This window comes from Ammodytes marinus, assembly GCF_949987685.1.
Source record: "Ammodytes marinus genome assembly, chromosome: 5".
NCBI classification, from domain to species: Eukaryota; Metazoa; Chordata; class Actinopteri; order Uranoscopiformes; family Ammodytidae; genus Ammodytes; species Ammodytes marinus.
In genome coordinates, this window is record NC_137234.1 from 29,542,730 (window position 1) to 29,556,496 (window position 13,767).

The 13,767-nt window shown below is 42.3% G+C and overlaps 1 protein-coding gene across 1 annotated transcript in view; it reads right to left on the reverse strand.

Moving 5' to 3' along the window:
• Positions 1–340: 340 nt before the first annotated feature.
• LOC307250905 (1-phosphatidylinositol 4,5-bisphosphate phosphodiesterase gamma-2-like) overlaps positions 341–13,767 on the reverse strand; it is a 39,474-nt gene continuing 26,047 nt past the window's right edge. The window contains exons 21-33 of the mRNA XM_080028175.1: positions 13,227–13,295; positions 12,999–13,108; positions 12,564–12,660; positions 12,393–12,465; positions 10,278–10,450; positions 9,841–9,943; positions 7,421–7,624; positions 6,763–6,902; positions 5,709–5,817; positions 5,091–5,258; positions 3,879–3,967; positions 3,060–3,232; positions 341–968 (exon numbers count right to left, since the gene is read on the reverse strand). Coding sequence (XP_079884301.1) covers positions 932–968; positions 3,060–3,232; positions 3,879–3,967; positions 5,091–5,258; positions 5,709–5,817; positions 6,763–6,902; positions 7,421–7,624; positions 9,841–9,943; positions 10,278–10,450; positions 12,393–12,465; positions 12,564–12,660; positions 12,999–13,108; positions 13,227–13,295 — 1,545 coding nt within the window. The 3' untranslated portion in view covers positions 341–931. The remainder of the gene's footprint in view (positions 969–3,059; positions 3,233–3,878; positions 3,968–5,090; positions 5,259–5,708; positions 5,818–6,762; positions 6,903–7,420; positions 7,625–9,840; positions 9,944–10,277; positions 10,451–12,392; positions 12,466–12,563; positions 12,661–12,998; positions 13,109–13,226; positions 13,296–13,767) is intronic.

Below are 13,767 nucleotides of genomic sequence, written 5' to 3' on the forward strand. Positions count from 1 at the left end.
AATGCACTCTTATTGTAGAGTGATACAGACTTTTCTATGTCACCAGTGTACCACGGTCCATATCAGTTGTTCTACATCAGACCCACTAAAGATGAGTGTACTGCAGTGAAACTAATATTTCAGTGTTCACACACAAAATAAATATCATGTAAGGATCAGTGTTGGCCACCGCTAACATGATGTTACAACTTCACATCTTATCTGTCATCACAGATCCCCCCCCCCCCCCCTCCTCCTCAATGTACGGGTTCCTTCATTTCCCAGAAGGCCTTTAGAGAAGTATAACCCCCCTGGGAATTATATCAACATATTCTTTAATATGTCCATATCTGATAAAAATATTAGGAGCGATTGAATAAATAAGGAAGAAATTTCGTTTAAACATTGGGTTTTTGTCATTTTTGGTATGGAAGTGAAATATGAACCGTCACAATTGGAAAGCTCTTTTAAAGGTGCACTATGCTGTTTCAGGGGAGGGGGGTTTGTTTACATTTGCAGAGCCTTAGAGTTAGTTTACAAAACCTTTTTTATCCACATGTTGTCCTTTGTGTTGAATAATTATTTCAACATTAATCCAAACAAGATAATTTTGAGGCGCCTGGAACCAAACACAAGACTAGAATTGGTTTGTAAACCAAACTGTGGGCCCTGCTGCTGTAAACAACAACAGTGAAACAGTAACTTTTTACGGCAGCTTTGTAACTTCAAGCAGTGTTCCAGGGATCCAATTTTCCTGTGAGTAAAGTTTGTTTATTCAGTTATGAGAATGTATCTTAGAAAATGTTGACTTCTCCGACACACCCAAAGTAACATAGTGCACCTTTAACTGCACAGATCACAAATCCATGAGTGAACCGATAGTGGGGACAGTAGATCTGCAGGCAGCATTTCTCCAGCACACAGGCAAGAAGGACGTGGACAGGTGAGGCCCTCAGGAGTAGAACTTACTCATCTTCTTCTCTTTTGTCCTAGAGCACAAAGAAAACAATAAATGAAATAATTAGAGACTCGGCACATTGGCTATGTTATCTTATTTAAAGGTCACATATTATGCTAAATGCACTTTTTAAATGTGTTCTAACATATCCATGGGTCCACGGTGTGCCTAGAGACTGCCAATATATAAAAAAAAATAACAATCTCTCCTTTTCTCACTCTCCCCCTTTCTGAAACCCCCACCCCTCCCCCCCAATATACTCCAGTCAGAATTCTCCTCTTTTCTGACCTCAAAAACTGGAAAGTCAGAAGCTTCCACTGTGCAGCCCACACACCTATTTCTTATTGGTCCACGGCCCTGACAGACAGAGGGCGAGGCATATCTGGGGCCTATCCGAAAACTTTTTTTTGCATAGGAAATTTCCTTTCCTATCGAGATGAACCGGAAGTACTCGGCGGATAGGTGATCCGAATTCTCCAAATGCTTAGGAAAGGCATAGGAAAGGAGCCTCGATTCATCCTTTAACCCTCCTTTAGCATAGGTTACTCCTGACCAACCTATGCTAAAGGAAAGGAGATAGTGGTATCCCATAATCCTTTACGGCGGCAAGATTTAAAGCAACAGGCCACCGCCGGAGTTTACCGACTCTACACGAATACGAACGAGAGGTAAAACAGAAGAGAGGAGAGGAGAAGAGAGGAAGATTTAACTCGGCTAAAACAAACATACCCCCCCCCCCACACACACACAAACACAGGCTAAAGATAATAAAGAACTCATAAAAGACCAACATCATAATAGTTATTTTCGTAGCACATAATTTACACCATAAGGAAATAAAATACCAACTTCACATTTAATGAAGTTACTGGGGGCAGTTCATTTCAACATCAACACAAGTGTAGCCTCTTTTTATTCCACATGTGAATTGGGATATATGGGAGTGATTCTCACTCTGTTGGCGACAACCTGATTAAAATCAATATGAAAAGAACGCATGGATCAAACGAGCGCTTGTTGTGGTCAATTTTCGGAGAATAGGCTATAGTGTAGTTTCACGCTAGTGACTCACGTCAGCAATACTTGCCGTCGCGCAATGACGTCGGTTAGGAAAAGTGGAGTCGAATTCATTTGAAACAGCGCTGTCCTTTCCTATGTTCGATAGGAAGCACCTTTCATCTCTCCTTAACCCCGATGACGTTTAGGGGTTAAGGCATAGGAAAGGAGGCTTATAGGTTAGGAGATTGGACTTTTCGGATAGGCCCCTGGCTTCGCTTCCGGACAGGGGGCGGGGGGAGCTCAAAGATTGTATATTTACGAGGGGAGCTGCAGCTCTTTTTAAAAAAATAGGCCATTGTGAGATTAGCTGAACATCAGCATAGTACAATAAATTGTCTGAAAGTTTTTTTCAGCAAACAATTAAAGAAAAACGTATTAGGAACCACTAAGACCATATAATATGGTGTATAATAGAACAGAAAAGTGTATAATATGGGAGCTTTAAGGGTGGAGTCAGGGATTCTGGAGAAAGCTTGTTTTCAAAATCACTTTGTCAAAATCAGTGAATATCTCCTCACGATCCGCTACCGGTCCGTACTGTGAGTGTGGGAAAAAATGCAGAGTGAATACACAGCCTAGGCTCTGTAAACGGGCATGTCGCTAGCTATGGTTGGCCCCCGTTTTTAAATAAAGTTTGTTTACATACAAGTTTATATAGTTTTACAAAGCCTAGGCTGTGTATTAACACAATTGTTTTTTCAGCGCGCGCACACACAGTACAGACAGGTAGCGGGTTGTGAGGAGATATTCACTGATTTTGACAAAAAGTGATTTTGACAACAAGCGTTCTCCTGAATCCCTCACTCCACCTTTTTTTTATAAAGATAATTCTTTTTCAAGTTTTATTTGATTGTACAGAGTTGAAATGGGGAGACAGAGAGAGAGGGGGGATGATATGCAGTAAAGGTCCACGGGTCGGATTTGAATCTGTGACAACTGCAATGAGGCCTGAATAAACATGGTACGCGCTCTATCCACTACACCACCGGAGCACCCAACTCACTCCAACTTTACCCTCTAGCCCCCCCCCCCCCCCCCCACAGCCACAGAGTGTGGGGCAGACCTTTGCTTGTGGCTGGTGCTGTACTCTCTGGTCAGGGTGTTTAGTGTGCGAGGGGGGGCCGAGCGCTGGATGTTGGTGTGTGTGTCGTACAGGAAGCCTTCAGCGCTGCCACCGAACTCAGCCTGCATCTTCTTCAGCTGGCTGGATGACGAGTACAGCTCCTCCTCTGCTTTCTGAATCAACATAATCATATAGGTCTCACCATTACCATACCAGACCATATATTCATATTCATTTGTGTTAGCACAGACAGCTCACCCAGAGTATACCCAAGTCATTTATTTATTATGTGAGACATTTAGTCCCATGACCGTCACCCGGTTGGGCTTCAGATCAAAACACTTTTGTCAGAAGTGGGATTCGAACCCACGCCTCCAGAGGAGACTGCGACCTGAACGCAGCGCCTTAGACCGCTCGGCCATCCTGACATGTGTAAAAATCACAACTCAAGAGAAATATTCCCCTGCTTATCAACAGATGTCTAATGCATGAGGAAATTCCCACCTGCTAAAAAAACCCACCTGCTATTATTGGTCTTGGTGGTGGTGGGTGGTGTCCAGTTACCCTACTTTAAAAAGTGTCGGGGCAGCTGTGCTCTGACTGCCATTGGCGAGCAGTAATATTACTTTCTGCACTTATCTTTTGATACTTTTGCCAGTTCTGCTGAGAAACTCCCTAGCTGAGGAAGCAGCCATGTCAGGTTACTTAGGTAGAAAAACCATGTTGTAACACGTTTAGTTTTCATGTTTACTACATTGTTTTTGCGTCATTCTGAAGTCAAGCTGCATTGATGTGTGCTGAGTGTGTGTGTTTGCTCACCCCTGCTTGCTGTACATTGATGTAGACTAGCAGAGATGCTAACTCTAGGTTTTCACTGTAGCCGTTCTTGAGAGGTACACAGCGATAACCTGTTGGGAAAAAACAGAAATCTCTCAGCTGTGCACACATGATATCAACCAATCAACCAATAGTAACCAATGTCAACAGTATTAAACTGTGTAAATGAAGTAGCATTTTGGTGTTTTTTGATGAACTACTACAGCTGAAAGGGGGCCACATGGCAAAAAGGAGCTGTAGGCCTCCAATGACTCCCATTCATCCCATTCGCTGCACTGTGTGTGCTGAAATAAAATCCAGTGTTAATACACAGCCTAGACTCTATAAACCGGCATGTTGATAGCTATAGTGGGCTGCCTTTGTTTACATACCCCTCTACATACCAGTTTACAGAGCATAGGTTATGTATTAACACCATTTTTTCAGACACACAGTACAGACTGGTAGAAAATTGTGAGGAGATTTAGAAGGGTTTGTATGCTGTAGTGTAACCATAGTTGAACAGGATACTATTTATACATAATGCATGTACTAGCATAGCATGTAATAGTTGACATTCCTTGGGTGACAGTATTCAAACCACCACAACATCTCGTTACTCTTTACTGTATGGATTTTAAACCAAGAGGTACATGAGAGGGTGAAACTGAACCCAGTCCGGTAAGTACAGCGTCCCTCACTCCCTCTAGGGAAAATGTGGTGGCCGAATCCCCCATGGCGACCAAGACAAAGGGTGAGGCCTGGACAATCATCATTGTGTTTCAGAGAGGTTTATTTCAGGAGATTCATCAGGACATTTACAGAGGATTTCATGGAGCATCGAAGCAGCGGGCTGGAGGCCGCAATGGCACTCCTCATTAGTTACAGAACAGTGTCTTATATTCTCATGTGTGGGGGGTATCAAGTGTATCATATCTACAAATAGACAGATCGTTTCATCATTTGTGCAATACCAAGTCAAACACACGTCCATCTAGGGAGGTTCTACTTCTTCCTCGTGACCTTAACCTTTAAGACTATCTGCTCAGCAACTCTGGTGAATAGAAGCTATTCAAATATACCACAAAAGGTATACTAATACTCTTGCTTGATAATGAGTAGTACTATTATCAGTGTGCTGTGTGTGTGTGCTGTGTGTGTGTGTGTGTGTGTGTGTGTGTGTGTGTGTGTGTGTGTGTGTGTGTGTGTTCCCACCTGAGCGGAGGCCTTTGACAGGAAAGGTGGCCTGGGCCAGGAAGTTGGGGTCTGAGAACATGTCCTCCTCGTTGACCACAAAGCGTAGGAAGGTGAGCTCTGGCTCGTACACAGTGAAGACTATGGGCTCTGCTGGGGCTTTCCACACCGGGTTCAGGCCGTTGTCACCTGCACAGCCCACACACAAACAGCACTGTTGCTCACGTGACTCGTAGGGCTGTGCTAAAATATTGATACGGCAATATATTGTGATTTTTTTCGTGATATCTGTATTATATCGTCAACTCCAGTATCGATATTTTAGAGAAAAGAAACATCAGGTTTTCAAAGGGATTTGAACAACAACCCACGCTCATGTAGACGTCGCAGTACGGCTAGTTGCCTCTTCGCTGGGTTTTGAAATTCAATTCAGGTTTGAGTTTACAGTATAATTTCATATGATGTATTAAGAAGACCCACCCAGATCTTACACACCAAGTTGCATTTCAGCTGTTTTTACATTTTCATTGAACTATTTGTGGTATATTGCAATATTTTGAAATATGCACCCCCCCCCCCCCCCCCACACACACACACACACACACACACACAACCGCACCCCCACACCCTTTTGCTTACGATAGACAACGGTCTTGGACTTCTCTTCTGTGTGTCCGCACAGCTCGATCTCCACGAATGGACTGGCGATGCTGCGGCCAGGCTTGGGAAGATGTCTGGCACCGATCACCTGCACAAGACAAACAAACATGGCTGCTGAGCTAAACTTGTGGCAGAGTGTTAGTATGCTACTATTCATCCTTTATTTACTGTCTTCATTACAATATAGAGATCACAGCAGCAGCATGTACCTCTTACATGACCATGTAGTTTGGCTCAATATGAGCCTTGGTATTGGTATCAGTTTTAATACTTCTGAGTGAGAGTGTTTGTGTGTGACAGTGTTGGGGAAGCTATTTTGAAATCATAGCTTTCCAAACCACTTACTTCACAGTGGAAGATGTTGAACGAGAGCAAAACTACCAAAGGGAGAAATAATGTCTGGTAAACTAAAGCTACTTAGAGAAGGTAGTTCCAACTACTTCATAATGAAGTATCAAATGAAATGAAATTATAACAAAATATAATACAAAAAAAGTCTCATGCCAACAAAAAATTCCACTGAGTTTATTGCAGAAACTAAAAAGTGCCAACTTGCTCTCTACGGGTCAAACATAAACCATGAATAAAATTCAAATAATATCTGTTAATAAATAATCAATTCAGACTAAACTTATTAAAAACAATAAAGAAACATTTGCACAGGTGAGCTGACAATCCATCCTGGAAGGTGAATAGCGCTATCATCCAAACCGGTCCCTAATAAAACAGTGCCATCTGGACTTTCTCTTACCTGGGGCCCCTCAATGCAGGTTAAATTAAAGAACCAATGGTAACATTCAAATAATAATAAATTCCATTAATATTATTGACCAACAATGTTTGTAGTTTCAGTACTTAACTACACAAAACATGGCAAAGTAGTAATTTAACTACCTAACATGTATTTCTAGTTCCCTACTCCCCAACACTGGTGTGTGTGTGTGTGTGTGTGTGTGTGTGTGTGTGTGTGTGTGTGTGTGTGTGTGTGTGTGTGTGTGTGTGTGTGTGTGTGTGTGTGTGTTCATAAACGTACCCTGACCACAATGTTGTACTTGACCTTCTTCTTCTCCAGCTGTGGGTCATAGCTATCAGAGCGCAGGAGCTCCGGCTGCAGCACATAACCAGTACGTCCATTCAGACTGAAGAGGGCGCTGTTTAACTGGGTGTATTTATCTGGGTGGACATAACATTTTATTCACATTTCTTTCTGCTTAGAATACTTTCCATTTAAAACCTTAAATACACTTTTCTAATTATACTTAAATACATGAACATAGTTAGTAATGGTGTAAATGCAAAAGTCCACCCCGGATATAGTATTTTTAAGGTGTGGAATAAGTACTTATGAGTTAGTATAAATCAAAATGTACATTTAGGTGTTCATTTGACTAAAACGTGTCGCTTTTTGTCTGTATATCTCTTCTATACAACCATCTCTAACGGCCATTATCTTAACATTATTTTCTTTTCAATACTCTGAACCACAAATCTCAACTTCTAAAGCACTCACATCAACTAAACATTCCATAATCATTCTCAGCACAATTCTGAAGGTGAGTCCAGAAGGATTTGTTGAATAGGGCATGTATACAGTAACACACACCATTTTCATCTACAGTAGTCCTTTGTGGTAACTTCTCTATTATTTTTTCAACCTTTATTTATGGTAAACAGGGAAATCCCATTGTTACCTGCAGTCTGGAAGTTGAGAGACACCATGTGACAGCCCGAGGCCCACAGGGAGTAAGGGTCATAGTTAGAAGACTCTACACGCTGGCCCTTTGGGTAGATTCTACTCAGAGCCTTGCGGTTGTACTGTAGGAACTCCTTGGTGCGGCTCTTTCCAGGTATCTTGTTCTCCACAAAGGAGCGGATCTCTTTGTAGCTGTAGCCGTCTGGAGAGAAAGAGAGAGAGAGAGAGAGAGAGAGAGAGAGAGAAGAGAGAGAGAGAGAGAGAGAGAGAGAGAGAGAGAGAGAGAGAGAGAGAGAGAGAGAGAGAGAGAGAGAGAGAGAGAGAGAGAGAGAGAGAGAGAGAGAGAGAGAGAGGCAGGTTAGGTAAGAAGTTTCCTATCAGTTGATACCAAATGAACTGGATTGAAACTGTGGATACAATGAATAGCTTTAGGATGACATACTGTATGTGGTTAATGATAGAGAATGCTTGTAGTCAAAATCACTTTTTCAGTGCAAGTCAGTGAATATCTCCTGACAATACACCACCTTTTTTGCGCTTAAACCAGAGTATTAATACACAGCCTTGGCTCTGTAAACGTGCACGTATCTAGCTACGGTGGGCCCCCTTTGTTAACATACCTTTTCTTAACGTGGTCATTTACAGAGCCTAGGCTGTGTATAAACACTGGATCAGCGCTCGTCGGGTAGTGGTTAGAGCGTCCCCCCCAATATAGGCTCAGTCCTCTTCACAGCAGACCCGGGTTAGAAATCCAGCCCGGGTCGTTCTCTGCATGTCGTTCCCCTCTCTACCTCATTTCATTATCTGTCTCTCCAAACTGTTTAATAAAAAAAAGCAAAAATGGCAGGGGACGCCCTTAGCTCTGTTGGTAGGGCGTCCCCCCCCATGGGACTCGGCCAGCAGCGGACCCGGGTTCGATTCCAGCCCGCGGTCGTTCTCTGCATGTCACTCCCCTCTCTGCCCCATTTCAACTCTGTCTCTCTGCACTATCAATAAAGCATAAAAATGCCCAAAAAATATCTTAAAAAAAAAAAATGCCCAAACATTTTCTTACCAGAATCAGAGTCACAAAAACTGTTGCGGTGTGGATGTAGGTGGTGTGCCATTCAATGCATTTCCAAATTTAGAACAGTTTAACACAGGAAGCTGTCTAGTCTTTAGATATTTCCTTTTGATGACATCCTGTTTGCTGACAGAACTTGGTTTGTGGTGTAACAACAGTGAAGGTACATCCTCAGGTAGGGGTAGGGGTAGGGGAGCCTTACGTCTGAGCATTCAGTACTTGACATCCATTTCTTACAAATGAATCAGTCCAATACAGCACAAATGCCTCAGACCAAACCTCCACACTTTACGGACATGCACTATATTGCGTCCTAATCATCACGGCCGGCACACGCTAGAAAACAGCTTTACAACAGCTGGCGTCATAAAAATACTACCGTTTTTGTCCAAAGGGGCCGCCAAGTGACAAAGTTACTCGTAGTGGCTTTAAATGCACGTGTTTTTTATTTTTTTTGCGCACGTTGTCAGAGCATACGCCCATATGCTCCGCCCGCCACAGTCTGCTGCTAGTGTAAAGTGGGCTGACAGAGGAAAGTAGCACTACATTTAATAGATTCTGGCTGTTACAATATGCGCTCCACTACATTAAGCATGAAAATAACCAGCCAATGCGCTGTGATGTAGGCGACGGACGAAATATCGAGCGATTTGCATTTTTACTCGCCGAACTGTCTGACAGCGTTTCCGTGCACGTGACTTTTGTTTACAATGTATAGTCCGTTTGAATTTTGCCTTTGTGAACGAGAACGGAAACATCTAAAAAACAAAACAAAATGTATCCGCTCTCAACTGGTGAACACAACCTTAGTTGCTATTTACAAGTTTTACACTTCTGCCTTTCTAGTTTACCCATCATGTCCATATAAATCATAGTAAAAAAAGACATTCAAATAATGTTATTGGCTGAATTCAATTGTGGCCCTATGCTCATTCACACAGATGATAAACCCAGTGATTGTGAGCTGCATACAACTTTCCCAAAGGCTTCTTACCGTCTGAAACCTGACCTACTAATGTGGACTATTCAATTTAGTGGACTTGCTCTATTGAAAGTTCAGTAAGTAGTCGCTTAATTGTTACACATGCAGACATTTCATCTTATGTTCATGTTCAGGTTTAAAAAAGGATTTGTGATCTAAACCTCTGAAACAAATGAAAGAATCATCAATCTGTCAATAAGCGTACTGACAGAATACTACACCATGAGTGGGACCATATGGGATTATAAAAGTGCTATAAAATGCTAATTGCCTGTTGAAAGAAGGTGTTGTGCTGTGGAGCCTATTACCAATGTAACACAGTAAAGTTGACCGCAGCATGTGTCCCTGTGTTGGCTGTGTGCATGTGTTTTACCAAAGCGATCCTTCTCCTTGCTGCGTGGCTGACAGTACACCACCAGGTCTGACATCTCCATGGCAACCTCGGCCTTCTTCTCCACTTCCTCCTGCTGTCTGATCTGTGATTGGACAGCAAAAAAAACACAGCCACTTCCTGTTTGCACGGTGACGCTGACAAGACCATTGTGGTTGACTGGTATACAGTCAGTCATACGCTGTGCGCAGATGTAGTCTGTTTTGAGGCGCAGACCGATTATATTTCATGCAAAGCGGAAACACTGAGTTTTTTCTAAAAATGTCAAAAAATGTACATACAAGGTTTCCTCCAGACAGTAATGATATGATGCATATATAATTTCAATACTTCTGACAACATAGTCCAGATTAGCCATTTAGGTGTGTCCTTCCACCACTACATACATTAGGAGATATGTATACATTGTATATACTGACCTCTTGTTCCCTGTGGTACTGCTTGCTCATCTCCCTCTGTGTGATGTCCCAGCCCACCTTGTACCATTCAAACAGCTCCTCCAGAGTGTCTGCAGACAGCTCAAACTGCAGGCTGTCCTGCTCCATGTCCTGCAGGGTCAGCACATGACACTTCCCATTCTTGCCATTCTTCACTAGGGAACAAGGGAGGGACAGAAAGAGGTATAGTTATGGAGGGCAAAAGAGGGATGCACAACTTGTATATCTTTTAAAAGGCAATTCAAATTCCAATCCTATTCTAAATTTGGGATTCAGTCCCCTTGACGTTAACAGGTTGAACTTCGGGACGCCAGCTTTGAGATGACTGCATGCCCAGCACTCCAAAGGCAAATACTTTCTTGTTATTTTGAAATAAATTTTTTGGGGCATTTTTTGCTTTTTTATCGGACAGGTTGGAGAGAGATTAAATGGGGCAGAGAGGGGAATGACATGCAGAGAACAAGTCTTCTGCCACAAGGCCTGAGCCTCTATGGGACGGGGGGGGGACGGGGGACGGGGGGAGGCGTTCTAACCATTACACCACAAGCGCTTCACACAAATACTTCATCCTTAACAGCGAATACTCTGAATGACATGCAAGAGATAATTTTCAGTCACTTTTCAAAACTTTTAGGATCAACTCTTTATTTGAAAACCCTAAGGAGGCTTGCACAGCTTGCCCCAGTATACAGTAGGTTGTAATTGTGTCCAGGTTTCCCTGAATCTGACATTTGGGTGGTGAGTTAGCAAAGTTAGCACAACTAGCAGAGTCACAAATGGCCATATCGATGGGAAATAAGCCAAATTACAATAGAATAAAATAGAAAATAATTTGCAGAAATCTTCTATTAAAAAGGGGACATTGAAACGCATCATATCACATCCAAACAGGACAAAATAAAACACATTAACTTTAAAACAAAAACTACAAGATATGTAATGGCAACATAGGGACCCGATGTCGTCTTTACTGTGACCTATGTTAAAGGCAAAATGCCTTTAAAAAAGTCAGCCTTTGGGTTTTGTGACCACTAGAGGAACAATGCTTTGAGAATCAGGTTTACAGCAGCCTGCGCACACAATACAAACCACAAGGGAAACTCATGGGTTCATGCACAAGCACAGTGATGACGCGATACACACTCCTACCAATGGCCTAATGCTATTCTTCTGACTGACAGACTGTGGTCCCATTGTCAGGAAATGAGGCAATGTGCAAACGACAGGCAGGAAAGAAGAAGATGGGCTGCGTTCCACGTCGCATGCTCTATCTTTTTTTATATTCTACATACCAAAAAAAGTATGTAGTTAGCATGCAGTATGCTACATTTGGGACATGCTTTTACTTGTTTATTTCATCATAACATTGCGCCTTGAACTTGGCTCTTGCTTATATATCCATTGCATCGCTGGTTCTTTTCACTCCAAGGCTCCGTCCATGTGACATCAATTCCAGTGCGCAGTGGATTGTGGGTCAGAATAGCCCAGAAAGCATGCTGATTTCAACACTAAAAATCTCGACCGAATGTAGTAGGCCACAAGCTATTTATAAGCATGCTCCATCTGACCACAGGAATTGGGATATCCTAAATCTTTTTCTACCAAACTTACAGTAATAGCAGGGAAGTATGGGGATTAAAACGTAGGGATGTTTTTTTTTCTACGAAGAGTCATGAACACTGGAGCCTCTGGGTGAAAAACTGGCAGGACTTTAGACTTGTCCGTTAAAGAAAATGGTCCTATTTACCTGACATTTAGAGCGTTGAGTTGAAACACAGCTGCTGTATTTGTAGTTGTTAGTTTGCAGCCCCTTGCTAATAAATAATTCAACCACTGGGAAGAGCAACATCAGTGTTGTGAGGATAGTTAAAATTCATGTCTTATCGTCTTCTTTTTTTCATGGCTTTGCTGTTCTTAATTTGTATTGTTGATGTGTTTGACTTACATGCAAAAGGTAATTCCTGTTTAAAGATTGTAAAAACTAAACTGTAAATAATGTTTTTTTTTATGATTTTTTTTTTTAACTCATGTCTGCACCAAACCTTATGTATATGAATGTCAAGCATGCGTCAGACAGTATAGGATAATAACACTCACAGTTTTGGATGGTGCATTTGGAGATGTCCACAACACCCTTACATAGTTCACCTAGTGGGTTGTCTTCCATGTCCTGTTTTTTAATTAACACACATGACAAACACAAGGGATTATTTTTCTGTCGCTGATTCATTTAACAGGTAAACAGTGTCTCAATGTCTAATCTTTTACCAGGTCTTTGGTCTCAGGTATGGTGTTATTGGACACTTCCTCTACATAATTGGATGGGAAGAACAGCTGCAACTTCCCACCATGGTCACCTTTCCACCTGGAGTGAGTAGGGTAGAATGACAAGGAGGAAGTCAACAGTCATTGTTTGACATTTGAGTGTGCTTGCGATAGGCCAAGATAGCTAAGATAAGTACTGTATTTGCAGATGAGCATGCATGATGCAGTGGCATAAAGTAAGTGACTAATCCCTAAGATATGGCAAAGAACCATTAACAGTCCTTGTTGATAAATAGCCTGATCTGCCTCTGTGTGTGTGTGTGTGTGTGTGTGTGTGTGTGTGTGTGTGTGTGTGTGTGTGTGTGTGTGTGTGTGTGTGTGTGTGTGTGTGTGTGTTTGCATGTGTGCATGTGCGTGTGTGTGTGTGCGTGTACTCACCATCCGTTGTCCTCCTTTGACACATTGTGTATCAGAGCTCCTTTATTGAAGTTGAGCTCATCTGCTCTTTTAGCCTGGTAGCTATATAGGGCCCTTACTGTACTTTTAGGCTAAAATTAAAAAATAAATTAAAACTTAAAAATATTTATCAACAAAAACTGCACAAGACAACAGGTGGACCTAGTACAGTAGATGACAGAGTATCTAGTGGCATAATACAGTACATACCAGTGAGGGCTCGATCTCATTGGGTTCCACGTAAGTCTTCACCTCGTACAGAAAGGCACAGTCTTTCTCCTGTCAGGGCACAGGACATGTTATTATCGGGTTTAGAAAAACACATATAGAACTAGTTTTGGCCTCAGTTGTCCAGTAGTGGGGCTATAAACATGGATAAAAATCAAAGGAAATTTGGTATTTTCAGATTCATTTGTGACTAAATTTGCTGCAGCACACAACATGTAATGCTTTGAAGGCAATCGAATGTTTTTCACATTTTTTCTTATATCAGCTCTCAGTCTCATCAGTCACATTAACAGTGGGATGCTGGGGATGGCAGAGTGCAGAATCAGCCATAGTACAGTGCCCCTGGGGCAGTTCTGGGTAAACTGCCTTGCTCAATGAGGCAGTGATACATGTAATACCAGCCACCACTAGTTTTACAAATAAAACTCTCCTGTCCGGTGCCAGGGATCAAACCAGCGACCTCATGGTTACTGGTCGGCCCCTCTTCCTCTAGGGCCTAGAGAGTCTAGGCCATCCTACCACC